The 27023-nt window shown below is 51.4% G+C and overlaps 1 protein-coding gene across 1 annotated transcript; it reads right to left on the reverse strand.

Moving 5' to 3' along the window:
* On the reverse strand, nt 1–25873 carry ATP6V1B1 (ATPase H+ transporting V1 subunit B1). Its single transcript, XM_057742144.1, has 14 exons — nt 25700–25873; nt 18626–18681; nt 7076–7174; nt 6773–6866; nt 6133–6210; nt 5394–5533; nt 4343–4444; nt 3731–3828; nt 2590–2713; nt 2272–2422; nt 1947–2029; nt 973–1077; nt 646–775; nt 1–567 (listed from the first exon to the last, which is right to left on the reverse strand). Exons 1-14 carry the CDS (start codon nt 25815–25817, stop codon nt 404–406), a joined length of 1542 nt encoding a protein of 513 aa, XP_057598127.1. The 5' UTR covers nt 25818–25873; the 3' UTR covers nt 1–403.
* Nucleotides 25874–27023: the final 1150 nt, after the last annotated feature.

Below are 27023 nucleotides of genomic sequence, written 5' to 3' on the forward strand. Positions count from 1 at the left end.
GACATTCATGTGGCTTTTTTTTTTTAAGGTGGAGAGAATAGTTTAATGAACCTTATGTTCCCATCAGCTCCAACAATTATCAACGTTTTGCCAATCTTGTTTTCACAGATGATAAATTCTTGCGGGGGCGAGGAGGGGCGGGGCGGAGGTACTTTTAAAATACAAACGCCCGTATCAGAACAAGACAGAAAATATAGGCTTAACCACCTTCTGTTTCCCAATTCGGGGAGTCCAGGGAGAGGACTGGAGCGTAGAAGCCCCCCACAGCCGGTGGTGTGCTGAGGGTTGCCACCAGCAGCTAGTGAAGGTGCGTGGACCACGAGGATGGGGCGAGGTGTGCAGACTCGGGCGCCGGACACGGGCGGTCGCTGGACCGTGCTCCGGGGCCAGGCTGAGGGCGGGGCTAAAGCGCTGTATCAGGCTCGGGGTCCTGCGGCGCCCCCTCGCGGGAGTAGAATTCGTCGATGATATTCTGCGGGATGCGCTTCAGCATCTCCTTGGGGAAAATGCGCAACAGCTTCCATCCCAGGTCCAAAGACTCGAACACCGAGCGTTTCTCGTAGGGGCCTAGGGACCGAGCAGGAGTGTTAAAGGTGTGTGTGCGTGTGTTCGGAGTAAGGGGGTTACTGCCTGAACGCGCCTCACCCTGGTTGATGAAGTTCTTCTCAAACTTCTGCAGGAATTCCAGGTAGAGCAGGTCCTCGGAAGTGAGCGCCTCCTCCCCTACCACTGCCTTCATGGCCTGTACGTCCTTCCCGATGGCGTAGCAGGCATACTGGATGAAGGGGTGAGGGGATCAGCGGTTACGGCAGGCTTACCACAGGAGTCCTGTGTTCTTCCATCTGACTGTGCAGGGACCCCAAAGCGGGAGGAATTTTTTTTTTCCAGGAGAAAAACTTGTGGTCCAGCTAGAATTCCAACCTGCAGCTTCTGAAACTAGCTTCCCCACTAGCCCTTGGGCTGTCTCCTTACCAGCTGGTTGGAGACATCTCCATGGTCCTTTCTCGTCATGCCCTCCCCAATGGCGGACTTCATCAGCCGCGACAGGGAAGGGAGGACATTGATGGGGGGGTAGATCTGGGGTGGGGGTGGGGCAAAGAAGGGCGTGTCAGAAGGCAGAGTCCAGACTTTCCCTTCCTTCCCACCTCTATGCTTGTCTTCCTCCCCCTGTGGTTCTCAGGAGACTGGTCCTTATTCATCCCACAGAAAAATTGGCTGGTCACACCTCGCCCTCCTTTATCTCCCACAAATTCTAGGGCTTGCCTATACAGGTGTCTACATGTGTGCACCTAGACAGGAGAGTGCAGGGGGTAGATGACCTGACATTAGTTCATGAAGGTCTCATTACTTCAAAACTTTTGATCATTTGGACAAAAACCGGGTGGAAACTTAATAGTTCATAGTTGCAAAGAAAGAAGCTGCTAAGCAAAGACAAAAGAGGTATAGGGATAGCTTTTAACCTAAGATAGGACAGACACATGCTCTAACCCTTTGGCACATCATTCACCACCTACTTATGTCAGGTAGCTATTATTTTTGTTCACTGAAGTGAATTACTGGAAAGGAAAGAGAAGTGATATTTATTTTGTATCTACAATCTGCTAGATGCTTTCTATATGCCAACTTATTTTATCTCATTCTCCACAATGCAACTGTGTGATAAGTATTATCATTCCCATTTTATAGATGAGGAAACCTAGGATCAGAGAGATGAAATGATTTTCTCAAGGTCCCACAGCCAGGTAGGCTGGATTCTACCCAGGCTCGTCTTCTGTCTGGGAACCAAACAGTCTTCCTGGGGATTACCTCCTGTTCGGGGTTAGCCTTGTCTGGCCCCTCCTTATTCACAGGGAGATGAAGTACAGGGGGTGGAGGGATATTGGTTATTAATCAGTGTCTTTGGAGATGGTGGAGAGAGCTGGAAGCGGGTAAAGAGGGGAGAGTACCTGTCTGTTATGAAGCTGCCTGTCCACGTATATCTGTCCCTCTGTGATGAAGCCCGTCAGGTCTGGGATTGGGTGGGTGATATCTGCAAGGAAAGGCACTGGTGTCAGTGTAGGTGGCACCCAGGCCCCTCTACCCACTCAGGGCCATGTAGGTTCTACTCCCTCACAGGAGTGGGTGATGGGTGGAGGCAAGGAAGGGGCAGTGTCTCCCCTGATGGAGGAACAGAGCTACTGCACATCTGTATAAGGAAGCATGGGTCCTTTGAGTCTCTGGGTGGGACGGGGGGGCTGGGGGGCTGCGGAGGGTACTGGGCAGGAGGCTCACCGTCATTGGGCATGGTGAGAATGGGGATCTGAGTGATGGATCCGCCCCGGCCCTCCACGCGGCCTGCCCGCTCATAGATGGTGGCCAGGTCTGTGTACATGTACCCGGGGAAGCCTCGGCGCCCGGGCACCTCCTCTCTGGCAGCTGAGACCTGCAATAGCCGTGGGCCTCGGGGTCAAGAGGCTGACACAAGGAAAGGGAGTGGGGGGTCCCATGACTATGAGGAATGGGGTGGGGCTAGGCCTGTGTGGGCCAGCTCTGGGCACAGCGACTAGGGGGAGGCAGGACTGAAGCCGACTCCCTCACCAGCCACCTCACCTCCCGCAAGGCCTCTGCGTAGGAGCTCATGTCTGTCAGTATGACGAGCACGTGCTTCTCACACTGGTAGGCGAGGAACTCAGCCGTGGTCAGTGCCAGGCGTGGGGTGATGATCCGCTCGATCCTGCAGGGACGACCAATGTTTAGAGAGCCCGGAGGCCCAGGCCTGGGCTCCATGTAGCCCCAGTGCTGACTGCGTGGTGAACTAAGAAGCTGGTACAGTGCACAGAAGCACAGGACGGGGTAAGATGAGCCCAGCTCCCAGCCCCCAGATACAGGCCATCCATCCACTTCCTGGGAGAGTGGGCCCCCAATCACATCCTACTGTTCAAGGTGGGAACGGGGACAGAGGCTGGGACAGGCAGGACCAGGAGTGACTGATGAGGATGACAGTGGCTCTGTGCCCAGGGCAGATGGCATGTCAGAGCTGGGTGGGGTCGGGGCTCTGCTGTGGGCCCCTCTTCCCCCACACTTGGGTCAGCTGGAGCACTCCCACTCTGTGTCCTCAGGGGTCTTTCCTTACTGCTCCCCTCACTGTTCCTGAGCACATGGCCATATGCTTGCTGCCTGGCAGCCCCTTCCACTGTGAGCACTCCCGGGCCCTTCGTCAGCTCCAGGTACTCTCAGTCCCCAGGCTCTGTGCCTCTGGTGCTTGTCTCTGGTGATGTCATCTGGGCTTCCTGAACTCTCCTACCTGATTTCTGGAATACCTTCAGTTCCCAGGATAGTTTATTGGATTTTTTTTTTCATCACCTGACCTACAGATTTTAATTCACATTTTCTCAACTTTCAAAATAGCAGTTTTTCTAAGTAAATGGTGCAGGGAAATATCTCTTTAGTGGTGACCTTATGGAAGTGAGTCTAGGATGAGGAGCCCTGACAGGATGGTGGCTGGATGCAGGTTGTGGGAAGGGCAGAGGGGCTGCAGGTGGCAGGTGGGCCACGGTCCGGCTCCCTCTGTCTCTGTATGCTATTCCTACCTCTTCCCGGGCCTCGGTTTCCCCATCTCCACAGTCAGGGATTGGACCCAGCTCTGGCCTGTGGCTGTAGTTCTGGGATACCTGCGGCCTGGTACTTTGGGTCTTGGAAGGGGACGGGACCTGCTGCCTAAGGGCAGTATGGGCGCCAGGGGACAGCTCACGTGGGGTCGTTGGCCAAGTTCAGGAAGAGGCAGACATTGCCCATGGTACCATTCTGCTCAAAGTCGGACTTGAAGAACCTGGCTGTCTCCATGTTCACCTGGACACACAGCAGAGAGGGCTGGAGGCGGGGCCCAGGCCCCTCCCATCTCTTCTCAGTAAAGCCTACTGACTGACCGGCTGACGGTCACTGTAGGGTCTCATCAGATCCCCAGAGAGAGGAGCAGACTTCAGGCTGAGCCCTACTCAATGCCACCCGTGCCGCTCACCCTACCCGCTGCTTCCCAGGCTAAATTCCCTGTCCCTGCCGCAGTCCCTCTAAGGGCCCCCAGGATCCCCTTTCCGAAGCCGTCTCATCTCCCTAAATTCCCTCCTCCCCCAGCTGCCCTGGGCTCATCTTATAGCTGCCGTGGCCTTTGGGCTGCCACGGGGCCCACACTGCCCGGCCGTCCGGTTGTGCCCTTGTCTCTCCCACCAGACAGGCCTGGACTCTGACGGCTTCTCAAGGAGAAGGATGATGCCTCCCCCATCAGACTGGGCGTGCCAGGGACCAAGGGGCCAAGGCTACCCGCCCACAGCTTCCAGAACTTGCCAATCGGCCCAGCCCCTCTTACCCCCATGGCTGCAAACACAATGGCAAAGTTATCGTCGTGATAGTCCAGCACGGCCTTGGACTTCTTCACCAGCCCAGCCTGGCGGCAGATCTGGGCGGCAATCTGGGGATGGGAGGAAGGATGTCAGGACCACAACCCAAGCCAGCCCCTCTGAGCGCCACTGAGGAGCACGGACAGGGTAATTCCCAGCCCATCCTCGTGCCAAGGCCTGCGGTGGGAGGGACCCGAGGTCAGCAAGGTAAAAGGGCTGCCCCGGGTCCTACAGCCTCTCTCAGGGGAGGGGCTGCCCTATTCTGTGGCACCTGAGGGCCTGGAGTACCTGTCATGAGGAGCAACTGCCTACCACGGGTTTGGGGCAACTTGGCCTTTCAGAGCCCCCTCCACCCTCCAGCCTGCTAGGGGCATCTCTGGGGTTTGCCCTAGGCCTGCAGGGTGGGGTTACCAGCCACCACGTCCAGATCCAGGACGAACGTGTGTGTAGGGGGGAGGCAGGGACACTCATGCCGCCTAATCACTCTGAGCATTTGAGGGTGAGCCGGGGCACATCCAGGAGTGGAGGAGTAGAGTGGTCGGGTTGGGGGAGCATCTAGAAACCTTGTTACGCCAGCTGCTCTGGGAAGAACTGAGCTGTCCACTCTGGGTGGCAGGGGTAGGGTAGGAAGCCTGCACAGGGAGGCTTCAGATGGCGGTGGGGCTGGCATGAGGAGGGGTTCGCTCAGTGCAGGTGAGTAAAGACCATCACAAGGACCAGTGGTAGAGCCGTCAGGTCAGCTGAGCAGGACTTTCCACACTGAGGCTACCCGGGTACTCTCTAGTGAGCCAGGGAGAGCCCCACTCACTCAGGATGGAGGCTTGGAGATCTGTTTGGGGACCCTGAGGAGGGCTTGTGCAGCCCTGAATCCGTGAGCTGCCAGAAGACAGCTGCCGGAGACCCCAGCTCAGCTGGCCCCTGCCTGCTCAGCACAGGAGGCTCCCCTGGCTGGCCACCAGCCCCGGCCTCTGCTCCGTCCCTCCCCCTTGGTCATGCCTGCAGGCCCCTCGCAGTCCTCACCTCGTTGTGGGGGAGCCCAGCTGCTGAGAAGATGGGGATCTTCTGACCCCGGGCAATGCTGTTCATGACGTCGATGGGCGAGATGCCCGTCTGAATCATCTCCTCAGGGTAGATGCGGTCGTGGGGGTTGATGGGCTGGCCTGGGAGAGGGTGATCATGGACCCTGCTCAAGAGTTCAGGTCTTTCCCTGCTCTCCCCTAACCCTGCCCCGGACTCCGGAGTGGCGCCGTTTAACAGAATTTTCTTCCATGATGGAAATGTGCTCTACCTTCACTGCCCAAAATGTAGCCCTGGCCACGTGTGGCTACTGAGCACGTGCAATGTGGTTTTGAAATGAACTTTTACTTCATTCGAATTAGTTAGTATTTAAATAGCCACAGTCCAGTGTTCCCTTGGACGGCACCCCCCAGGCACATTAGAAGTGGCGGGCAGGTGGGAGCCAGAGGGCAGGAGAGTGAGGGTCTCGGGCACCTGGGGAACTTTGCACAACGATGATGGCATTTTATAGGAATGGGACGTGATGTGCTCCTGGCCTCAGATGGAGAGGCCTTTACTGCTCTCATATCTCACCTGATCTGCCCGTTAGTCTGAGCAGTCCTGGGGGTGAGCCCTGGGCAACGGCCCTGGCCTGTGTCTGGGGCAGAACTTCCGAGGGCAAGGTGACAGAGGTGGCGACTGGGGTGGGCAAGGTAGTTGGAGGCTGGGTCCCGAGAGCTGTCCCGAGCCTCCAGTCACTTACCATTGATATCCAGGAAGTCCTCTGCCATGACCACTGGCCCCTTGTCAATGGGTTTGCCAGAGCCATTGAAAACCCGACCTGGGGTGGGCGAGAGGGGCGGGGTGATGCTCAGGACCAGCCCTGGGTCCCTCTGATGCTCACACCCACGCCACCACCAGCTCCCACCCACCCGCGTGTCCCAGTTGCCCCACGTCCCCCTCCCCTCAGCCCTTGGTTATCCCCAGGAAGCTGGCTATAGTGACTGTCCCCTTGGGGGTCTTCTCTCCTCTCCTGGAAACCAGTGACTCTAATGGGGAGTTTTAGGGCTGCAAGGAGGAGAGGGCCAGGCATGGCAGAGCTTGGGAAAACATTAGGGGATGTGCAGTTCGTTTCAGCCTGACCCCAAATAGATGGCTACCTCCTCTGCCTCTGGTTTATGGAAGCTGCCTTCCTCATGTATTGCATACCTGCTGTATGTCAGGCCCTGAGCCAGGGTTGGGGGTCAAAGAGAAGGCACAACCTCTGACCTTAAAGGGCTCCCAGGGGAGGCAGACTAGGTAAAGAGGCGATGACAGTGTGGTCTGCTAAGTAAGCACTTGGTCAGGGAAGCTTGCCTGGCCGGACAGAGGGGCGTCCCCACTCTGCCCACCCTACCCCTCACCCAGCATGTCCTCCGACACCGGAGTCCGTAGGATGTCCCCTGTGAATTCGCAGGTGGTCTTCTGGGCATCGATCCCAGAGGTCCCTTCAAACACCTACAGGGTAAGAGGTTAGTTACTCTAATAAGAGGTTTGCTGGGGAGAACGGGGCCTCCCATTCTAGGCTCCTTTTGTGTCCAGCTCTGGGCAAAGTGCTCTCAGGGAAAATAGGACATTTTCTGCCTTTGGAGTTTATAACATAGCGTGGAACCTTTGTGGGTTCCTTCATTTATTCAACTGGCCAACATCTTATTGACACCACTTACCTGAACAATTGCCTTGGTCCCAGCCACCTCAAGCACCTGCCCGCTCCTCTGAGTCCCATTGGGAAGAGTGAAGTTGACGATCTCTGCATACTGGGCAAACTGGCGGGGAGGGAGAGCAACCCAGAGTGACAGTGAGACCAGAAGTGACGTTCTTGTCTCCACCCCAGCCTTCCTTGATGCAGTCTCAAGCTCCTTTCTCCCCTCTTGTGCCCAGATACTCTTGGAAATGAACTTGAGGGACTGGTAAGTGGAAAGTTTGAATTCTGTTTGGGAGGCAGTATACCTGAGGGGGTAGGAGCACTGACTTTAGAGTTGGAAGACAAGGGTTAGAATTGAAGCTCTGACGCTTAGAAGCTGTGTGACCTTGTGGAAGTTACTTAATGTCTCTGAGTCTTACTTTCCTCATCTTTAAAATGGCAATAATACTAACACTTATTTCATAGGGCTGCTGCAGGGAGGAAATATATGGAAAGTCATTAGCTGGCGCCGGGACCTTGTAATAGTTCAATAAAATATAGTTGCTATTCTGTCTGTTTAGGTCTCCTGACAGCACCATTGTTTTAGCCCCTGTGGACTAAAGGTAAACACACTGGCAAAATTCTCTCCTCGGCTTCCAGCTGTACCCACCTACCAGTGGCAATCTTTCCCTAGCTGTGGGGCCGGGATCAATTCACGTGTAGTCCTCACAGCCTTCAGGAATAATAAGTATCAGGCAGTCACCTCTCTTTGGGCTAAGATCAAGTGAGCATTCATTCTTATCAGTGTAAAAAGCATCGGGATGTATAAAGAAATCTTACAAGTCAACAATAAAAAGACAAATACCCTATTTTAAAAATGAGAAAAGATCTAAATAAACATTTCTCCAAAGAAGATATACACTTGCCCAGTAAGCACATAGATGCTCAACTAATTAGTCATTAAAGAAATGCAAATCACACAATCAGATAGCACTTCACACTCATTAATATAGGTGTGAAGACAGCTATAAAAGACAGCTAATAACAAGTGCTGTTAAGGTTGTGGAGAAACTGGAATGTTCAGACCCTGATGGTGTGAAAGTAAAATTGTGTGGCCACTTTGGAAAATAGTCTGGTGGTTTTTCAAAAGGTTAAACATAGAGTTACAACATGACCCAGCAATTCTGCTCCCACCCAAGAGAAACGGAAACACATGTCCACATAAAAACTTGCATATGAAGCTTCATAGCAGCATTACTCATAATCAACAAAAAGTGAAAATAATCCAAATTTCCACAAACTGACAACTGGATAAACAAAAGGTGGGCTATCCTTGCAGTGGAATATGTCAGCTTTAAAATGGATGAAATATTGACCCGTACTACAACACGCATGAACCTTCAAAACATCATGCTAAGTGAAAGAAACCAGATACAACAGGCCCCAGAGTATATGATTCCACTGATATGAACTGTCCGGACAGGTCAAATCCATAAAAGAAAAAGCTTAGTGGTTGCTGGGGACTGGAGAAGGGAGGATTGGGGGTGACCTCTAACAGGTTCAGGGTTTCTTTTTGAGGTGACGAAAATGTTCTGGAATCAACTGGTGGTGATGGTTGCACAACTCTGTGTATAGACTAAACCCCACTGAACTATACGCTTGAAAAGAATGAAGTTTATAGTATACGGATTATAACTCAATTTTAAAAACCAATCAGGCTGTCTCTCTAGGACCACAGGCAGCAGGTGGGCAGGTGGAGGTCTGCCCCAAGGGAATCCCTGAGCTCTGCTGTCTGTGTGCTTCAGGAACCAAGTTCTAGAGGAAACCGTGAGCCGAGCCAAAGAAGCTGGGCTGGGAGAGCAGGCCCTCCCCTCAGACCCTGGTCCTCGGCTCTGGGCAGTACCAGGAGAGCTGGTGCCGCACCTTCTTCCCGCGGGAGGTACTGGAGAGAAGGCGCAGCATCGCCCAGGCTCCCTCACCTTGCTGCCCATCCACCTTGCTTCCTTGATTCCCTTCAGGGAGCAAGTCGTAATCTTAATCCAATAAAAATAAATGGCAAAAAGGCTGCACCTCTCCCTGCAATGTTTCTAATATTCTGGAAAATTAAAGTACTCCTCTAAGTTACTCCTTAGACATTAGAGGAAATCAAAACTAAAATGGGAGAAGAAATAGAAGATAATGAAGAGGATAGCGCTTCGAACACATCAAGCTGAACAAAGCTTTCTGACCATAATCAAAGTAAGTTAGAAATCAATAACAAAGAGATAGTTAGAAAACCTTCATCATATGGAAATTTTGAAATGTTCTAAATATAGAAAAACATAATCAGATTAGAAAATATTTAGCACTAAACAACAATGAAAATATTTTTCAACATATGTGAGATGCATTTAAAGCTTTAAATGCTTATATTACAAAAGAAAAAAGGTAGATGTAGTTTAAATGTACGCAACATGAAAAGTTAAAAAAAAGAACAGCATTAAAATTCCAAATAAAATAGAAGAAATAATAAAAGGGCAGAAATCATTAAAATAGAAGCAAATATATAATAGAGAAGGTCAAAAAACCAAATTGGTTCTTTGAAAAGCCTAATAAAATAGACAAATCTTTGGTAACACTGACTAAAAGACACGAGTAAATAATTGTGGGAATAAAAAAAGTCAAAACTAGCTATACTAATAATATTAAAAAATAATTTAAAAATTATAAGTAAGTTTATGCAATATATTTCAGAACTTAGATGAAATGAATAAATTTCTTAAAAAATACAAATCAAGCCAAATCCAATTAAAAACAAAATAGAAAGCCAAACAAAATAGAAAGCCAAACAAAATAGTCCTGTAATTTTCAAGATATTGGATAAATAAAATCTTTAAAATCTTTCCATGAAGAAAACACCAGCCCCGGATAATTAGTGAGTTCTAACAATCAATGAACACATAATTTGAAACTTACTTAAGCTCTTCAAAAGACTGAAAGAAAAACTCCAGTCTTAATTCATTTTATGAGGCAAGGATAATCTTGATACAAAATAAGATAATAATGGGAAATTATAGGCAATCCCAATCATGAACATAAATGCAAAAATACTAAGCAAATATTAGCAACTTAAATCCAAAAATGTACCAAAAAAGACCGAGTTACAAACAAACCAAATAATAAAAGAAAAAATTTAAAAAACAAAAAATGAAGATTAAACACACACAAATAAAAATAAAAAAGACCAAGTTGAGATTATTCCAGGAATTCAAAGTTAGTCTAATATTAGAAAATCTACTAATAAATTTACCTTATTAATGAATTAAAGGATTAAAAAACATGTTCTCTCAACAAGTTTTAGAAAAAGTTGAAAAAAAAAAACCCAACTATGGTTGAAAACAAAAAAGCAAAGAACAAAACTATTCTTTGAAAACAGAATAAAAGGCAAATTCCTTAACCCCAAAAAGTAGCCTCAGAAAACCTACAGAAAATATACTCAATGGTATAATATATAAAACATTCTCTTTAAATTTGGGAGCAAAACAACACTGCCTGCTATTGTGATTCCATTCAGCATCGTACTGGAGGAAGTAACCAAAGTAATAAGATGAAGAGAAAATAGAGACTAGAAGAAAACAAAACAATAAGATGGAAATCTCCTAAATCCCAAATCTAATAAAGATAGTACCCCTGCAAAAAACTATAGACTAATTTCTGTTATAAATATAGATGCAGAGATTATAAATAATTTGCCAGTCAAATCGAACAGTGTATTAAATAAATAAACAAGTATGACCAAATAGGGTTTATTCCAAGCATGCAAGCTTAGATCAATCAACCTTTGGGAATTAGTCATTTCACAGCATAGTTCATAATAACAGGGAGTTTGTGACCCTAAAAGAAAACCCCCACAGGATTATGTAAATAGCAACCAAAAGGCTTTTGATATAATACAGCAGCTGTTTGCAGTCCAATTCTATGTAAAACAAGAATGGAAGGGATCTCCTTGAATACTAGACTATTTACCAAAACCAACATTAACATTCTTCTAAATGATAAAATGCTAAGCCCATTTTCATTTCCAGTAAAATCAGTAATGCACAGAGAGAGGTGCCTGGATCACCATTGTTACTTAATATTGTTTTGGAAATTTTAGTTTATACAATAAGACAGAAAAAAAAAAAAGAAATTGCAAAGTATACTAATAAGTATAAATAATGTTCTATTTTTTTAAAAAAGGTAGTGAGGGAAGGCTGTATTCTTCAGAAATGTTAAAGAAAGGCTGTGGAAATATTCCAGATTGTTGGAGGCTAAACAGACATGATGATTAAATGTGACATCAGGCCCTAGACTGGATCCTATACTGGAGGGAGAAAAATGCTGTAAAAGACTTTATTAGGTCAGTTTATAAATTGGAATATAGATTGTAGATTAGACAAAAGTATCAGTGTGAATTTCTAAAGTTGATAACTGCTGTGGTTATGTGAAAGAATATCCTTATCCTTTGGAAATACAAGCTAGAGTTTTGGGCATAACTTACTCTCAAAAATCTAAAAAATAAAAAAATTAAATTAAGCACACACACATGCATCTACACTCAGAGCAAAGGATAGAACAAATGGGCACGTGGATGTTCCTTGTACTATTTTTATTTTTGCAACTTTTTATAAATTTGAAATTATTTCAATAAAAAGTCAAATTAAAGTATGCCCGTGGAAAAAGAGACATGATTCCCTTTATTTGCAGATGATATTGCATATCTAAAAAACCCTAAGAGGATCTAGTTAAAAACAAAAACAACCTCACGCAGGATTAATAAGAGAATTTGGCTGTATACAAGATATATATATAAAAACCAATTTCAGATTTTTTCCATTATATTATTATAAGATATTGAATATAGTTCCCTATGTTATACAGTAAATCTTTATTGCTTCTCTATTTTATTTAAGTAGCTTGTACCTGTTAATCCCATACTCCTAATTTATCTCATAATCTGAAAAAATATATATATACACACACACATATATAAAACTGAATCACTTTGCTGTACACCTGAAACTAACATAATATTGTAAATCAACTATACTTCAATTTAAAAAGCGTGTGTCCCCCCCAAAAAAGAATCACAGAATGCGAGGGAGGGAGGGAATATGGGGATATGTGTATAAAAACAGATGATTGAACTTGGTGTACCCCCCCAAAAATAATAAATAAATAAAATGAAATTTTAAAAAATAAACAGGATTAAATAAAAGTGATCCCAGAGAGCTCCCTCACTCCTTTTGCCATGTGAGGATACAGCAAAAAGGCTGCTGTCTATACACTGGGAAACAGGTTATTGCCAGACACTAAATCTACTGGCACCTTGACCTTGGACTTCCCAGCCTCCAGAACTGTGAGAAATAAATTTCTGTTGTTATAAAAAAAAAAAAAAAAAAAGAATCACAGAATGTTAAAAGGGATCATTAAACAAAATTTATGCAAAAAGTGAAAAAAATCAATCTCTTTTTTTCTACTCCAGCAATACACAGAAGAGGGAATGAAGAAAAATATTTCATCCACAATAGGGCCAAAACCCATAAAATAGCCGGAAATAAATTTAACAAGAAAGGTACAAGAAAATAATAAAATCTTACTGAAGGACAGAAAACAAGCCCCGAACAAATGGAGAGCAGCCAGTGTAAACATCCTGCCGCACACGGGCAAATGGAAGCATGTCAAATGTCTACATTGGTGTCAGTCTCTTAAAATGTACCAAGTATTGCCTCCATGTCAGTAGGTACACGTTTTACTGACAGAAAACGTTGTCCAAGACAGAATGACTTACTATCGTAAAAATATAAATCCTTTTCAAAAAATATATACATTCGATGCTTTCCCAATGGATTGCTTCTCCTGGAACTTAATAAAATGACCTTCAAATTCATGTAAGCATTTGAGAATATCCAACAACAGTTATGGGAAAGATCAGGGGTGGAGAACTTGCCTTGTCAGATATTAAAACATGCTCTAAAGCTATTGAGATCAAGCGGTCAGTGTTGGTGTGAGGCAGAAGAATGGAGATGTGGGAAGACTAGGTCCAGAAACAGATCCCAGATTTTAGGAGACTGTCAGAGAACAAATGTGGCATATAAGTTCACAGGGAAAAAGAATTTATTGTACAAATGGTGCTAATACACTGGTTATCAACCCCCATCATAAACACAAAACATTCCCAGGCACATAAAAATTTAAGTATAAAACTAAAACAAACAAAACACCAGAACAGCTTTTCTTCTTTCCTTTCTTATGGAATAATCCAGTTAAAAGCTGGATAAGAGAAATATCTTTAAGTAAGATAAGAAATCCAGAAGCCATAAACAAAAAAAATAGAAGTCTTTGATAATATAAACATTTGAAATTTCTGTATGGCAAACTACCATAAACAAAGGTGAACAGTACACAAAGCAAAATATACAACTCAATATGTAGCAAACAGTCACAGAGGAGGAAGTGAGATCTCAACAGATAAAAAGATACTCAACTCTCCTAGTCACCAGAGAAATGCAAAAAAGGAAGATAGGACTAGTCTTAGCCATTAGGCAAAATTACTAGAGAGCACATATTCAGGGCTGGCAAGGATGCTGGGAAGTGTGTCCTCTCATGCATGGCTGGTCAGAATGTGAATTACCAGCACCTTGCTGGGCAAGCAGTTTTGCTCCAAATTGTCAATATCTATTTAAAAATAAATATACACTCTGAGCCAGCAATTCCATTTAGGGGGAATCTATCCTGTAGCAACAAAGGCATCAGTATAAAAGGGATATATATTGCTGTACTATTTGTAATAGAAAACCTGGAAACATGCTGAATGTCTATCAAAAATGGAACACATTACAGTACCACAGTACGTCCAAACCATAGTCCCTATCAAAACGAATGAGTAAAATATGTATCTACTGACATGGAGTAAATACTCGATACATTTTAAGAGACTGACACCAGCGTAAACATCTAATATGCTTATATTTGCCCGTATACAGCAGGATTTTTACATTGGTATCACAAGAGGTTGGGAATAAAGAGGTTGGGGCAAATAGTTAACTTTGTCTTTTATTTCACTAGTTACAAGAAGCATGTTTTGTGTGTACGTGTAATTAAATTAAAATGTAAAAGCAATTGGGGGTGGGGGCGGGGAGGACTTCCCTGGCGGTCCAGTGGTTAAGACTGCGCCCTTGCACTACAGGGCGGCCCGGGTTCCATCCTTGGCAGGGGAACTAAGATCTCCGGCAAGCAGCGCAGTGCCGCCAAAATAAATAAATAAATAAAATAAAAAAGGGACCTGTTCATCATTACTATCATTATATCCTCTGCTGTCCACAAACCAGTGACCTTAAGGGCCAGGGAAAGGGAAGAGGGGTGGATGACTCAACTCCCCAAAGGGGTGTGGGCAGGGTGGGGTCCTCTCCCCGAGGGCACCGCTGCTGGGGCTGAATCTGAGACAGGAGGATTCCCAGCTCTGCCAGTCACTGAGAAAAGCTCTGGCGTGGGCCCCTTCTTGTGCTGTGAAGGGGATGCCAGGAAGGTGATCTTGTTTTCCCCCAAACCACGCTCAGGCCCCGCGGAGTGGGGACACTGTGGGAGCGGACTCGCCGCAAGAGGAGTGCTCTGAGGTCGGTGGAGGGGCTGATGCGCGACCGTCTTCGGCTTCACAACCACAAGAGGGAGCCCAAGAGCAAGGATGGCGAGGCCCCGGGAAATAAGTTAAATATTTAAAGTCCCGGCTCCTTTCCCTCTTCCGCTGTCTGTGGGCCTGTGTCTCCCTCTCTGAAATGGCCACTGGCCTTATTGTCTGTGGCGCAGATGGTGGGCTGCTAACCTCAGGAAGAAAACTGCTGGACAGAGCACCGGCCAGAGTGGGCCCCAAAGCAATCAGGCAGGGCGCCCAATAAAAAACAGGCAGCAAGGTGATAAAAAGCCCTTGTTTTTATGTGGGTTTTTGTGGGTGAGGGAGAGGGAAGACGAGGTGGCGCGCTGTGCGTCCCTGGAAGATGAAACATCACAGAAAATGAACTTTAAACAGCAGAGAGGTTACAGCCAGACAGGAGGAAGAACTGTCAGAACCATGGCGCCAGGCGTGGAGGGTGTTGTCTGGAATCCTTTGGGAAGAGAATGCCAGTTATTTGTTTGAGGGGAGGGGTGGGTTTAGCCCCTTAAAGCAGTGCATGCGGGGAGAGAATTCCAATGTGCAACAATGGGCTTATATTTATTATATTTATACATCGTTTCCCAGTCACAGACCCGGTTCTCTGAGCTCTCACTCTTGGTTACGAAGAGGATTGCAGGGAGTGTGGATGGTTCAGTGCAACCCACCCCCTCTGCTGGAGACTCAACCGAGTTCCCAGCCAGCCAGGGGTCAGGCACAGGGGAGCTGCCACATTCACTTGGGAGCTGAGAAGTTCTTAGCAAGCCTGGCAGGACTTGGACAGGGCATGCTGCCTCCAAGGCTTCTCCCCCTGACAACGCCCAAGGCAGTTTGGGAATTCCTCTTAGGAAATTGTTTTCAGAGCGGATGCACACACTTTTGAAAGCTTTTTCCCTGAAAAGTTGGGAAGAGCCACAGACTTTTGGAACCAAATCTGGTGGATAAGGTGAGTCTCAAACAAGGGCCAGTTTGAATCACAGAATGTAGGAGTCAGAAGATCCTTCAGAACAGTGGTTCTGATCTGGCCCTCTCGACAGCATTGGCCACTTGTGAGGAATGCACATTCTTGGGCCTCAACCCAGGCTGCTGACTCAGAACGTTGGGTTGGGACCCAAAAACCCCTCCAGGGGATTCTGCTGTGTGCTCAAGTTTGACAACCACTGCTCTAGTGACATCTCTCTCGAGTATCCCAGGCAGGTGGATGTGAGATGCCCAGACTCCTCTTTAATGTTGGGACAACCTGTGAGATTTTGTGTGAGGGTATGTGAGGCTGCAGGTATATGAGTGTGCTTTTGTGAGATCAGGTCTTGGGATGTAGATATTTAATGATCTAGAAGAGTCAGTTTTACACACAGCAAATCAGAGGTGTAACCTTTTCTGGGTGAGGACCATACCAGATCAGATTAAACTGTGGAAACCAGCCCCCTCGCCAAAAAAAATGCACAGGCACATGAATATTACCTTAAAAGTTTTGCATACAATTTCAAGGCCCTTATTACCTGGCTAAGAACTTCGGATCTACACAAAACTCTTCCTCCAAATATTTTTCCGTTTGAGAAGGATGGAAGCAGAAAACGTTATTGCCTGCGTGATTCAATTCGGGCAGAAGGTGGTGCTATAGAGACAGAATTGTGGCATTTTTGCCCAAGCAACCCTAGAACAAGGAGTGTGGGACAGTGGAGAGGGGTGCATGAAGGTGCCTTGTCCATCTTCTGCACTTATGAGACTAACAACTTCTGATTCCTTTCCTTCCCTCTGCAAGCCCAGGATTTTCTGGGTGTTTCCATCACCCAGTTACTCTGTTCTACAGGAGTTACAGACGCGTCCAATAATCACAGAACATAGACTGAGAATCTATTTCCAGTTTCGTAGTCCAGCCCCACTTTAGAGTTGAAAAATGGATGCCTGCATAGGTACTGACTCTTTATACCACGTGGGTCTTATATAGACTGACAGGTAGGGAGCGTGGCAGAGGTGGGCAAAGGGGCAGGAGATTCGCCAACGGTTTATTTAATCAGGCCTATTATTCTGCATTCCAGGCAGGGCTATTGCTAGCTGTTCTCAAGAAGGAATGATTATAATACATTGATTTGATTTGATCCCCACAACAACCCTATTGTTTTTTGTTTTGTGTGGGGTTTTTTTTGGGGGGGTACGCATACAGGATCTTAGTTGCCCCACCAGGGATCAAACCTGCGCCCCACCCCCGGGCAATGCAAGTATGGAGTCTTAACCACTGGACCACCAGGGAAGTCCCCTATTGTCATTTAATGGATGAGGAAACTGGGATTTACAGTCCCAGATTGATGGTTCTCAAACTTCAGAGAGCATCAGATCACCTGGAGGGCTGTGAAAACAAACTTCTGGGCCCCACCCTCCGAGTTGCTGATTCTGTCAGCCTGGGATAGAGCCCAAGCATCTGCATGTCTAACAAGGTCCCAGGTGGTGCTGATGCTGCGGATCTGGAATTGACAGGTAGTTAACAGAAAGGGTGGGATGGATCTGGGATTAAAATTCAAGAAGTCTGAGTCACAGGGTCTGACTCCCGTGTGCATATGCAGACCGACTCCGCCACACTTCCTCCCTGACACTAATGGGCCCAACTGTGATGTCTGTATGAGCTTGGAATCTGTTTTCCAGAAGTGAGTGGGTCTCATCTCTTTAATACAGTTGGCTCAGTTTTTGACAGGCCCATACTTAGCCATGCTCTCATTCACTCATTCATTCATTTACTCACCCTTCCTTTGAACAAACCGAGCACCCATGATGGGCTAGGTGTTCAGTAAAAGCGTAACATGGGGCTCTGGGAGCTTCTGATTTATAAACACCATCCAAGCCCAGCAGGAGGGCGCATTGTGTGGGGCGGGGAGGGGGCAGGAAGACCATGTGTGGCCAGACGGTGACCAAATGCCTCGATGGATGCTGCCGGCAAGACAGAGCAGGGACAGGCTCCCTGCTTCCAGGAGGTGAGTCAGAAGGGACAGGGGAACGGTAGTGGAGAAGGCAGAGTATGTGCAAAGGCCTGGAGACATCAAATGGCAGCTTCACACAGACACTGTGGGTTTCTAAGTGGGGAAGGGAGAGTGATGAGGCAGGGAGACGTATGCAGGGGACGGAGGGCCTGTAAGGTGAAGCCACGGGGAGACCTAGTGAGTTTGGAGCAGGGGAGGAAAGGGATCAGGACCGCATGGCTGTAGGGTAGAGGATGGGAGGGTGCCAGGCTGGGGGCCCAGAGGCCATAGCCATGATAAGGGTGTGAGAGATTGCTGACAGAACATGGACCAGGAAGGGAGGAATCAAGGTGGCACCCAGATTTCCAGTTTGGGGTTGGGTGGTATGGGGTGGGGGACAGGGGTGGAACTAGTTGTGGGGGAAGCAGGGCTCTTTATGCCTGGAGAATGCCCGCCCCCGGGACTCAGAATGCTGCCAGTGTCTGCCATGCTCCTACAGTTGCCCTGGGACACCAAGTTGCCCACACCCCACTTCCTCCACGAGGCCTGCTTTACTTCCCACTCAAGCTGCCGGCTCCCAGGCTGAGATATTTCAAAGGCCTTTGAAAACCTCAAGCTGTGAAGAATTAGGTGGTATCCATCTGCCTGCCACCTCCTCTTCTGTCCTTTAAAAGAAGACTCGGGAGAGGCAGGTGGGAGAGCCCTGCTTTCTGGGGAAGCGAGACACAGCTGTTCCACTGATGGAGAAAGAGGCATGATAGCTGCAAGGCCCCGAGCGGGGCCCACAGAAAAGGCGGGAAGAGGAAACCTTGGGTGGCCAGGGAGGGAGAACGTGGGGGTGGGCAACAGGGGATTAGGAAGAATGGGGTGGACGCATGGGGGCCACCTAGGGGCAGGGCGATTTAGAAGAAATCAGCACAGGGGCCAGGAGGGCTGGGATTCAGCTGTGGTGCCTGGGAAGAGACAGAAGTCTTACCTTGACCTGGTCCAGCACCACCAAGGGCCCATTGACGCTGCACACGGTCCTGTAGGCTGGGGGAGGGGTGGGAGTGAGTGAGCATCTCACACCAACACCCGGACAGACAGAGAGACAGACAGACAGACAGACAGACACACACACACACACACACACACACACGCACAGAAGCATCCTCTGCTTTCTTCCCTCCCTCTAAGCACCACCCCCATCCCTCTCCGGAGCCTGGGCTGTCAGGGTCATTCGCTGTGACAGGGCCAGCCACCATTGCTGTAAGGGTCATGCCCCTGCCCGCAGGGCCCCCGCTGCCTCGGACACCTGCAGGAGGCTGGGGGAGGGCCAGGGCAAGGGCAGAGGCCCCTCGGGTCCTCCCCTCCCCTCCCAGCCTAGCAGAAGCCTTTCTCCTCCGTGAAGCTGCTTCCCCTCTGGCCTCAGCCCCCACTTACCCACTCCCTCCTCTCTGACCACAGCATTTTCCAAAAGCTAGAGATGTGGTGAGAGCGGCCCTCCCTGCCCCTCAGCAGGACCCCACTTCTCTCCATCACCCCACACTGACTGGACACTGTGTGTGTGTGTGTGTGTGTGTGTGTGTGTTGGGAATGCAGACATCAGTGAGAAAAGCCAGTGAGGGCCCTGCTCTGCCACGAGGCCGGGCTCACTGGGTGCCTGTCGGGGAGGGGAGAGAGCAGAGCCACAAAGAAGGAGGACAAAGCAGACTGTCCCCATCCTAGTGGCTGGAGAGACCCACAAATGGGGACATGAGGTCGGCTTACAGGGAGGGATTGGCTTAGACATGAGGAAATACTTCCTAGCTCCACTGCTGGGGACCCCCGTAGGAGAAACACAGATTGGCAGATAGGACGCTTACTTTGGTTCCGTGATGCTAGCTGAGGGACCCTGGGTCCCTCCATCACCCACGACCCCCAGACACAGTAGCCCTTCCCAGGGTCCTTTTGAAGGGCCAATGAGACAACTGGGATGAAGAAACCTGGCAGGGCAGGATGGTCAGGGGTGTCTGTGAGGTTGCTGGGTCACTCCCAGGCTAGAAGGGCCTCCGACGGGAGAATGGTCTAGCCCTCCTCTCGACAGGCAGGAGCACGGGGCTCAGAGGGGTGGAAAGCCTGCCAGGGTCACAGACTTTTGTGGCAGAGCAGGAGGGGGCCCCGCTCGTGCTTCCCATCAGACCACGTGGGCTCCCAGCTAGCCGCCCTCATGGTGCTGGCAAGCCTGCTGCCCAGCTGCCCCCGCCAGATGAAGCTCAGCTCCCCAGCACATGCCCTCTCCAGTCTAGGGCCCAGCGGTCATCCCCTCCTTTTCGTCTGATCTATGTTCCTTTCCCGGGGATTTAGACTAGGAAGACTGACCAGGCAAGGTGATCCTCGCACAAACGTTGGCTAGGCTCACCCGAGCTTGGGGACTATCAGGAAAATTCAACAAAGTGAAGTTCTTCTTGGATTTTGGCCCAGAGCCAGGGCACTCCCCCACCTTCCTGCTCTCAAACTGCCAGCCCCAGCGTGCACCTGAGCCACTCTCTTCTCCTTTTCCCACAGAGGTGGCGTTCCGGCTTCCATCTTAGCCAGCCCCTCCCCGGGGACCAGGCCCTAGAGAGGGCTGTGTGCTGGGGTGATGGGCCAGTGCTCCTTCTCTCTGTGGCCTTCTCATCACGTAAGCTCTGGTATTTTCCATCTTAAAACCATACCCTCCACCCCAATCCTTGTCCAGTGGAGATCACAGCCCAGCCTCCCACAAGCCCGGCTCCACAGCCCTCTCCCTCCGCCTGCCACCCACACATCACCTTCCAGTCTGGCTTTGCCCTGGGAAGGGACCAGGGCCTGGATGCACTCTCTTCTGTGGGTCCCAGGAGGCCCTGCCCTGCCCCTCCCCCCCACGTCTCTGGCTACTCCTCAGCCTTTGGATGCTAAGACCTCAAGACTGGGACTTGGCTCCTGACATCTCACTCCTGCCCTCCAAGCTCTGCATCCCTCCCCTCTCCTCCCATGCTGTCTTCAAGCTGGTCTATCAGATGCCTTCACAGTACCGGGCTAGGCAAATAAAACATGGAGCCTACAATTTAAAAGGGGATAAAGATGAAATAACTGCCAACTGCTATGAAGGGAGAGAGCAGGAGGGTGGGTGGGAATGGCGGGAACACCAGACTTGGAGCTCATGGAGGAGGCACCTTGCTGGAAGGACCATTTGAGCTGAGGCTCTGAGGTCAAGCGGAATCATCCTGGCAGCCCTCAGAGAGCTGGATGAAGGGCACATCTGGGAGAAGTGAGGAGGCCCAGAGAAAGAACTCAGGGACTTTGGGGAACAGAAACAAGGGCAGCGTGGCTGGTATGCACAGGCTCACTCCCCTTAAGCAGGAGGACATATCAGTTCCAAGACATATGAGGGCAGGGGTGTCTGTAGTGTTCACTGCTGGATCGCACCTCTCAGAAGACTGTGGGTGGGGCTTCCCTGGTGGCACAGTGGTTGGGAGTCTGCCTGCCAATGCAGGGGACACGGATTCGATCCCTGGGCCAGGAAGATCCCACATGCCATGGAGCAACTTAGCCCATGTGCCACAACTACTGTGCCTGTGCTCTAGAGCCTGTGAGCCACAGCTATTGAGCCCACGTGCCACAGCTACTGAAGCCCACCTGCCCAGAGCCCGTGATCTGCAGCAAGAGAGGCCACACACCACAGCAAGGAGTGGCCCCTGTTCGCCGCAACTAGAGAAAGGCTGACCGCAGCAATGAAGACCCAATGCAGCCAATAAATAAATAAATAAATAAATATTTAAAAAGAAGAAGACGCCGACGACGACTGTGGGCATAGGATGGACACCCATTAAATCTTTGTTGGGTGAATTGCGGAAGGCGTCACCTGGTCCCACCAGCTCATTCCCATATTTCCCACATCAGGATACCTATGTGTTCCCCCCCCACACACCCTCCCAGCCCCAAACCAAATGAGGATCCTGTCACCTACTCTGGCTCCTGCCACTCCCGTGAAGATAGAATGGAAGCGGGGAGAAAGCGAAAGCACAGGGCTAAAGGGGTAGCAGGCCCAGGAAGACCCCCGCCTCTGGAGGGCTAGGGCACAGGCTGGGGCATCACCCGCCCCACCAAGAAAGTCACCAAACAGACACACACGCCCTTCCTGCACAGGTGGCATTTTGACCAGATCCTCTGGATTACGAGCACTGTGTGGCGTGGAGACCGAGCCGGTGGGCCCAGCAGAGGGAAGGTGGAGGACTGTGAGAACAGGGGAAGGACCACGGGGCAGGGAGACCTCGCATTGGAAACAGCCCTGGGGAAGAGCCGGCATCTTTCTGCCCTGCGGAGAAGACACCAAGACCAGCCAGAAGAAAGATGCAGGGTGGGCGGGCCGTGTAGGCAGGTGGGGGTGGTGGAGGGGAAGGGCCCCCTAGGTCCAGAAGGCCCCAGGGAATCATTTCCGATTCCACCTGGGGAGACAAGCATCAGCTTCCTCCCTTTATTCACAGCTGGCTGCCCCCATTTCACAGCTTCTGCAAAGTGAAATACATTAACTTTGACATCCCACAACTCTACCTGCCAACGGGAGGAGTAGTAATGGTTACGGGCACAAAGAGAGGAGCGACCTGGATGTGGGGGCCCCTCCAGCTCCCAAGGAGAGACTGGTTTGAGGGGAGCCCAGGCAAAGCGCTTGCCTGCAGCCGACCGGGGCGCTCTGCACGTCTCAGTTCTATGCAGCACGAAGTCTCTAAGTCCCCAACTCATCACAGCAGCTTCATCCATACTTGAGACAGATTGTGTCTCCCTTCAGACTAGGGTGTCTCCTCTGTCAGACTAGACAATATCTTTTCTTAGAGGCTGTCTGGTTTGGACATAGCCAAGGTGGTGGCTGAGCAATAGGGGTGTCCTTGACTGGAAGCCAGGTCTTTTGTCTGTACCCACCCTCAACTCTGATTGTGTCCATTGTATGGAGTAGCAAACTGAGGCCCAGGAAGTGGGCTGATTTCTCCTAGGGCCCGCCACAAATCAGGACAGTATCCTGTGGCACTCAAGGCTTATGGCCCCTACCCCAGCCATGGGGCACATCCCTGACCCTGGAGGTGGTGCTGGAGGCGGCGGCTGAACCAGAAGACCCCTGAGGGGCACAGGCCTCCGGAGACTTTGCAGACACTCCCTCCAGCTGCTCTGCCCACCCCCTCTCCATTGTCCTAGCTGACACTTCGGGTTGCTCTTCGGGCTGTGGTGCCCCTCCCTGCCCCCACCTCCCCACCGCCTTCCCTGTCAAAGGCTCAGCGGGGCTCCGCTAATTAGGGCCCAGCCACACCTGCAGCTCCTGGGAGAGGGCTAAGGCGGGCGCCCATGCGTGAGGCCAGGGTAGGGGCAAGCCCGGGGCAGCAGGTCCTGCACCTCCTCCCTGATCCCCGCTAGAGGGATTAGGGGAGGGAGGGCAGGGGCAGGAGTGTTCTTAGAATCAGCCCAAGATCCTGATCGGCGGAACTCTCTCCGTGTCACCTCCCTTGCCCTTCAGTTGAGGAAGCCAAGGCAGCCAGTGGTTTGGCACTCAAGCTCCTGGGCGATCTGACCTGGCTCCGACCCTGCAGCCAGGCTGCCAGCCCGGCCGCCCTTACCTTTGCTCTTTCTGTGAGCCCCCACCCCTCACCCGCCCATCTTCCGCCCCACACAACCAGATGAAGCTCCATGCCACCACCTCCTCTCCGTGGAGAACAACTCCAGTTCCGAGGAGGGCAAAGGTGGCCCTTCCTTCCCAGGGTGGGTACTGCTGCGGTCCCTCCCCATCCCGATTCCGCCTAACGCCCCCTTTCTGGCCCATTCCCTCCCTCCGCCACTGCAGAGATGCCACCTTTAATGCCTCAGGCCTGTTTAGTCCACCTCCTCCTCCAGGAAGTCTTCCCCTCGTGTCCACCCATGGCCAAGCGAGCTCTGGGGCTGGGAGCCAGCTGCCCTGTCCCCCGGCCCTCTGGTCCCCCAGCTCTCCTCCTGGGCTCTTTTTGCCTCTACACTCCTGCCGGGAAGTGCTTAGAGTCCCCCAGTGGAGGAGGAGGGCAGAGAGGGACATGGGAGTCCCGCACCCCCAGGGAGAAAACCTCCCAGGCCCCAGAGGAGGAAGGGGGTAGTTGGAGAAAGCTGCAGGTGCAGAGGCTCGCTGAGGAGTCCAGCCTCCCTCGGGTGGGAGGTACCGGCCGCGGGGTGGACCTTGTGAGGACACTGCTGTGCAGCAAAAGCACAGGATGCCTTTGTCATCGCAATAACATCTTTAACGCAGGCATTGAGCGAGGGGCTCCCCTCGTGCTGACCCGTGACTCTGGGTTGGCGGTTGGGTGTGAACACAGTGGCCTGGGTGGGGGCTGCCTGGTGCGAACAGAGGGGGCACTGCTGTTCCTGCTTCCAGCCCGGGTCAAGCCACCTGGGCGTTGCCCCTAGTGCCAGGGCTCGTTGACTATAAATAAGAGGCCGGCTGGGAGGGGACTGGAGGGAGGGGATGCCGGGGTAAGGTTGCACCCTGGGAGGGCACATTCCAGGGAGGAGGGAAGTGGAGCCACGGGTCCAGATCTCAGACCCCACCCCCCACTCAGCACCCAGACGCCTCTCCTGTTCTCACAGGGGGAGGGGGAGACCGGGGAGGAGCCTGCAGCGGTGGCCATCACAGGACCTGGACAAAGCTCAGCCAGCTCCGCTCCGGTCTCCAGGCCCAGGCTCTGGACCCAAGAGGAGTCCAGTCACTGCATATTTCTGGGCTTTGGTGACACCCCCGCCTTTGCCCGAGGGGAGAATCTAGACCTTCGTCCTCCCCTGGCCCGCAAGGCCTCCTTGATAAATCTGAACCCACTTGCTCTCAGTTTCTCCTTAGCTGGAATGTTCCACACCCCTCGGTGCCTGCCTCGGGCCTCAGGTGGTGCCCCCACCCCGGCACTGCTCTCCTGAGCCCTGGGCCTGGCCATTCTGCTCCTGCTCTGCTCTCCGTGGTGTGGGCCCTGCTGCACACCCAGCTCTCCGTTGCCTCTCCAGACACTCCCCCTGCCCGGTGGGGCTGGCTGGCTGCAGAGGGAGGAGTGGCCGTGCTAGGGCAGCTTCTCCCCACACACACCCTCTTAGGAGCCTCTGGCCCTGCTTAGCTGGTGCTGGCCAGGCCGGTTTACTCCAGTGAACTGGGCTGTCTGAGAATTCGAGAATTCACCACACCAGGGAATGTGACCTTGGACAAGGAAAGATGGCGGGAGTGGGGGTGCTCGCTTTGGTCCTGAGGCTTTACCGGGTTTTCTGCCCCAGACACCTGGACTTGGCCTACCCCTGCAGGATGGGCACTCAAGCCACACCCGCAGATGCCCCGACACCCCCGCAGAAGCCCACAAGGGTCCACTCCAGCACCCAAGGCCCCCCCACCCCTGCACCCGGATGCCCGGCACGGCCCTTCTCCCAGCTGCTCACACAGACATGTGACCTCATGTGTGTGACCACACACTCATCCGTGTTCTCCCTGTGAGCATGCATGCTTGCACACACACACCCTCACCCTGAGTGTACAAGCACGCACACACACTGTCTCACACATTTCCTTTCTGATCACACACACACTCAAGCTGTGAAGGTGGGAGCACACGCCCACCCAGGCACAGGCCTTCCCCTGGTTCCACACCCAAGCACCCTCCCTCAGAATGCACACACGACCTGACACACCCTGTGTCAGTGTCCCCCATGCTGAGAACGCACACACACTCTGCATCACCCAGGGACACTCGATTAGACAGCTCTTCCTGCTGAGTATTCCGGTGTACACACGCACACAGCCCACACACGCACATTCACACAGGAGTGCACACACACACCCACACACCCTTGGGGGCAGCTGGGAGCTCTCTGTGGACTTGGGGTCTCCGTGCAGGAGCACTGATGACAGGAAGCTTCCTGCAGCTACTCCCCTGCCCTTTCCTCTTGGGCACGCTGGGCTGGGGACCCCCATTCCCGCCCCTGCATCACTCCCCAGGTCTCAGGTCTTCCTCTCTCCTTGAGACTAAGAAGCAGGGCCTGGGGACCCAGCAGTCCACCCGACCTCACCCGCTGGGGTCATACTCACTGACGCGGGGGTGGGTGATGTAGTTTCGGGTGACCGCCTGCACTTGCTCTCGGGCGGCGCCCAGGTTGGAGCCACTGCTGGGGAGCCCCCCGGGCCTACTGACTACCTTCGTGGCCATGGTGAGGTGGCGGGCTGGGAGCAGAGTGCCTGAGCCTCCGACACTTCTGGCCCAACTGAAGCTGGAGAAAGCCGGCCAGCTTCCCCCTGCAGCCACCCCTCCCTTTCACCCTCCTCTCCTCCCCCACGGTTGACTGTAAACACGGAAACCTGGCTTGGAGCTCTTCCAGATCTGGGAGGTGCCCTAGGCCACCTGGGAACAGGAGGCTGGGGGAGGGGCAGAGGGGTAGGACTGGCTTCTCTGACCGCTGTCTATCTGTTTCTCCTCCGGCCCTGCAGCCCCACCCCCTGAAACCTCAGGTGCTCCTACAGTCCCATGCCCCTCACATCTCCCGGGCTCCCTCCCACACCCTGTTTCCAGCAGGCTGCCATCTCCTCAGGTCTTCTCACTGTCCTCCCAACCTGCCCTCATCCTGTCTCCTTTGCCCTGACCACAACTGGGTACCTCTTCCCCCGCAAAATTCCATAATCATCTTTTTTTGGGCATCTATAAAGGATTATTCTTGGAACAGCTTCCATGCCATCTCCTACAGGAAGCCTTCCCTGGATCCTCCAGCACCCTGGATTCACCGCACATCTGACCTCTTTCCTATGTCCTGCCCTTTTGGGGGAGTTCTCTCATTGCCACCACTTGGCTGTGAGCCCCCAGGAGCTCAGCCTGTGTTGCTCCATCAGACTTGGGTCTCCTTTCTGTCCCATAATATTGAGGGCTCCCTGAGAACCAGGGCACATCTCTCTCCAACTGATTGCAGGATCCTGTCTCACCTTGTATTTCACCTCCAGGGTCCCGGGCAGCAGGTCTGCCCTGACATTTTCAGCCCAAGGTGGAAAGTACACATGGAGGACCCCTCTTCATGCTTGGTGGCTAAAGAAGTTGTCCCCTGGGCAGTGGAGTGTGCACAGGTCTGCTGCGCAAGGCAGTGTGGGCACCGGGGGTGGCTGCTCCGGGGACCACGTGTCCCCTTCCAGACTCGGGGCCTCCCAGCATCTCTAAGCACCTCCCCAAACTACACTGCCTCACTGAGGGGCACAGCTGTCTTGGGTGCTCTGTCTCCCAGCACCACCTCTGGGTGACTCAGGGCAGCCAGCTGGAAACCAAATGCGTTTCCCAGAGCAGACTGGAGCTGACCGTGCTTGCCTTTTCTTCCTGCAGAGTCAAAATCTCCTCCTGCCTCCTCCGACCTGAGAGCCCATTTCAGGGTTCTCC

The sequence above is a fragment of the Hippopotamus amphibius genome, chromosome 7 (genome assembly GCF_030028045.1).
Source record: "Hippopotamus amphibius kiboko isolate mHipAmp2 chromosome 7, mHipAmp2.hap2, whole genome shotgun sequence".
Lineage (NCBI taxonomy): Eukaryota > Metazoa > Chordata > Mammalia > Artiodactyla > Hippopotamidae > Hippopotamus > Hippopotamus amphibius.

Bases quoted from the DNA above. Each gene is read 5' to 3' on its own strand.
- ATP6V1B1 (XM_057742144.1), bottom strand. From the start codon at position 25,817: ATGGCCACGAAGGTAGTCAGTAGGCCCGGGGGGCTCCCCAGCAGTGGC. The intron at 2,714-3,730 runs GTGAGCTGTCCC...TCGTCCCTGCAG, and splicing joins AACTTGGCCAACGACCCCAC to GATCGAGCGGATCATCACCC. The intron at 1,078-1,946 runs GTACTCTCCCCT...CCCCCACCCCAG, and splicing joins GGCAGCTTCATAACAGACAG to ATCTACCCCCCCATCAATGT.